General features: G+C 45.0%; 1 protein-coding gene across 1 annotated transcript in view; it reads left to right on the forward strand.

The window, feature by feature from the left end:
* The window catches only part of ARHGAP25 (Rho GTPase activating protein 25), a 76026-nt gene extending 74470 nt beyond the window's left edge, over nucleotides 1–1556 (forward strand). The window contains exon 11 of the mRNA XM_004691347.2: nucleotides 704–1556. Within this exon, the coding sequence (XP_004691404.1) occupies nucleotides 704–911 (208 nt within the window). The 3' untranslated portion in view covers nucleotides 912–1556. The remainder of the gene's footprint in view (nucleotides 1–703) is intronic.
* The last annotated feature ends 1984 nt before the right edge of the window (nucleotides 1557–3540 follow it).

Consider the following 3540-nt stretch of genomic DNA (forward strand, 5'->3'; position numbering starts at 1 on the left):
CAGGCAGACAGCACTCACAGAATAAAATTCTGAAGTGAACTTCTAATCACAGAATTTTCCCACTGACCCTGATATTCTCTCTTTTGAAATATATTCTATGTACTCTCATTCCTAAGGATTAATTCAGCATGGCCTAGCTAGGAACACCTCTGCTAGATGAGGATTTTGGTCACTCACAATGAGCTCAGGAATGCAACAAAACTTCCACTTCAGAAATGAGACTGCAGCTGCCAGGGCCACTCCTTCCCAGCGGGCAGTTCCTAGCAAGTGTTAATCCCTTGGCAACCGCATTGGGAAGAGAAAGTGCTGGCCTGTGTTCACCATTGAAGCAGAAGAAGGCACTCATGGGATACAGAGTATTAGGAATTTGAAATATGGATTGGGCTTCAGCTGTCAGTTCGGACAAATGCAAGATCCTATGGGGTGAAGTACACACACATTAGAAGTAGTCCATTGTTACCATGGCTTTATTATCTGGTTAAAGATAAAGCAACACAAGGTCACAAGGTGATGTCAAACCGTGCTCTGGATCATTGCTTCAGGTTCATTGGGAAGTCTTCATATGGGTGGAGGGACATAAATGACAGGTGCAGATGGGATATGGGAGGTCGCAAAGGAAATGGACAGAGGAGGTGATAAGCCAGGGTGAATCATGTCTAGAGGGAACACTTTGTTGTTTCATTCTTTTCTTTCCTTCCACTAGCCTTGAGAAGGAAAATTTTGATGTCTGGACCAAGGTAGTGAGACTCAATGAAGAGCTGGAGAAGGAGAAGAAGTTATTTGCAGCCTTGGAAATCAGCCTCCAAAATGCAGAGCGCTCCCGGGACGATGTTGAGAGGAGAAACAAGGCATTGGAAGAAGAAGTTAAGCAATTTGTTCGATCCATGAAGGAACCCAAGACTGATGAATGAAGTTCCCAGGAGAACTACAGAAACAGGCTGCAGTGGCCCCAATCTTCTCCCTTTCTCTGCGCCACATGGTGACTGGGAAGTAAAATTACTCCCAAAAGGGAGAGGATGTTTGGGGGCAAACAACGCATTTCTGGAAAATCAACCAGTGGCGTTTGCAGGAAGAGGAGGGTGAGCAGGGACACATTTGACAGCATGACCTCCCTGGGTTTATCTTCAAAAGAATTGCGTCATTCCACCGTGCTCTCGGATTTAGAAAATAGATCCTTCCATAGCTGGATGACTATGTCGAGAGGAGACATCTGAGACAGACCACATCTCAGCACCTGAGCAGCAGGCTGGCTCCATGGAGGCTCCATGAGACACTGGCTTTTTGTTTTCTGAGTGAAGCAGCTCCAGTAGTTGGATGGCCTCGGGATAACTCTGAGCATAGAGCAGAAGACAACTGACTTTTAAAAGCTCGCCCACCATGGGCCATGTTTTAGGAGGGCTGCAGCTGCTAAAGACAGAGCCTCATTCTGCCACCCCCACCACAATGAACACTCTCCAGGAGTTGGAAACTCAAAGATATTATTAGACTAAGACAAAATAAGCGATAAACTGTATTTATAAAAGTAAAGTCAACATGAAAATTATATTCCAATAAAGTAAAAGGGAAAAGCAGAGCTATTGGTAATGCATACAATGCTTTTGTGAAGATTTATAAAATGTGCACCCTTCTCTGGGTACCAGGCTTGGCGAGCAGGGTACAGGCTGGCTTGTAGGCCCTACTTGCCTATCACTCATCATAGTTGTGTATGATGGGCTTGGAAACAGGCCATGATGTGACTCCTGGTTGGGACTAGAGCTAGTAATAATCAGGTAATACATTTTCTGTTTGATTGTGAAAATTATTTTGCCTTTTACAGAGACATGAGCATTAGAGATTAGCTAGGGAAAGGAGCTTTCCTAGCAAATAGCTGAGTTTTCTGCTTCTCCGTTAAGCCCCTAAGACTAACTAGGTAGGTCTAAGGGTCATTGCTGGTATATTTTGTTGCCATAGATGGTCCCTGAGCTGATCATCCACCACCCCATTTTAGGTATCTTTATCTATTAATCATGTACCTGTACTGCTGTATGGCAATGTCATATCTGCCATAAAATATACAAGATAAATTGAATAAGGCTAAGATAAATACGAGCAGAAATATAGGTTCTCACTGTACTTTCTGCTCAGGATACCACTGGCCCATTTTCCCAGCAGGCATTACCTATACAGTTTTACATTTTTCATTCCATGACACCCATATATTTTACTTGAACTCTTGAAGCCACGCAGCTTACTAATTTATTTGGAATCTATGGTGCCCACATTGAGAGTTCAGCCTTGCCGAGCATATGTGTCTTCATCATTCCTTCTCCCTTGTTCTCACTTTTTTTCCTTCTTATTTTCTTCACTCTGCCTATTTCCTCTCTTCCTATGGCCGTGGTGTATTACCCACAGTGTAAGAGGGACATACAATGTGTGTGTGTGTGTGTGTGTGTGTGTGAGTATTTCTCAGTCCTGCTACTCAAGCCTTCCTCCCCCTTCCTTGTCCAATCCCCTCTAATGAAGAGCAGAGCAATACCCTCTACTTGCACAAGTTTTGGGGGAAGTGGATTTGGAACATTATTAAGTAATGCTATGTTTGATTTCTTGGAGTTTACTTGTTTTTGCCAAACAGGAAATAACTTACTGAACACCTAGTTTACACTGACAAGTGTCTGCAGTTCTGCCAGGTTCTCCGGTAGGTACCTCATACCAACTCTTTGGGACTGGAATAGAAAGAATAGAAGTAGCCGTCTCTGCTGGAAGGCACAAAAGGAACCCTGGGGTCTGTTTGGAGGTGAGTATTGCACGATCTCGCTGGGATTGGAGAGAGAGCTCAGGCTGAGTGGAGTGCCACATTTGGATCCCAGGTCCCTCCGGGTCACACATAACTCTCATTGTAATCCTTCCACCAGCACTATGAGATTAAGGAGCAGCCATTCCCACTTCAGAAGCTGGAACTGACACTCCTCTTTGTGAGCAAGAGTGACCTGACTTACTTCTCTTGTCACCTCTTGGTCTTATGCCACTCTCCACCTATTGAGACCACATGAAATGGAGTTTTTCCAAGACCAATGGCCCTTGTGACTCCTAGGAACAGCCAGAAAGGAGATCTGGATCTGATGCCTATCTTCAGGGCTCCAAAAGTTTATACGTGAGCTGTATGCAGGGTAGCTCCAGTTCTCCTCAGGGACAAGGTGCTAGTTTCTGAAAGGCAGACCCAGAGTCTGAGTGGGACCCAGGGGCTCCCACATTGACTTTAAAATCCCTTCCATGGGCAGGACTCTGCTCGATCTGCCTTTCCCAGCCACCCCCTGCCTCCCCCTCCTAACCCCCACCCGCAACACATTCATACCTTATTGCTTTTCTTGCTGCACAGATACTGAGGACTCAAAAGCTCCACTAAGCACTTTAAAACTCCTGGCCTCTTCCTACCAGGACCCTTTATTTTTGTAAGCACAGCAAGTACCAGAGCAGTTCCCCCTGAGTTTGAAGCAAATCTGACTGTTCTCCAGCAGGTTTGTCCACCGAGCAGGGCATTTTTTTTTCCTTTTTTTTTTTTTT

The sequence above is a fragment of the Condylura cristata genome, unplaced genomic scaffold, assembly GCF_000260355.1.
Source record: "Condylura cristata isolate star-nosed mole 26May11 unplaced genomic scaffold, ConCri1.0 scaffold00031, whole genome shotgun sequence".
NCBI classification, from domain to species: Eukaryota; Metazoa; Chordata; class Mammalia; order Eulipotyphla; family Talpidae; genus Condylura; species Condylura cristata.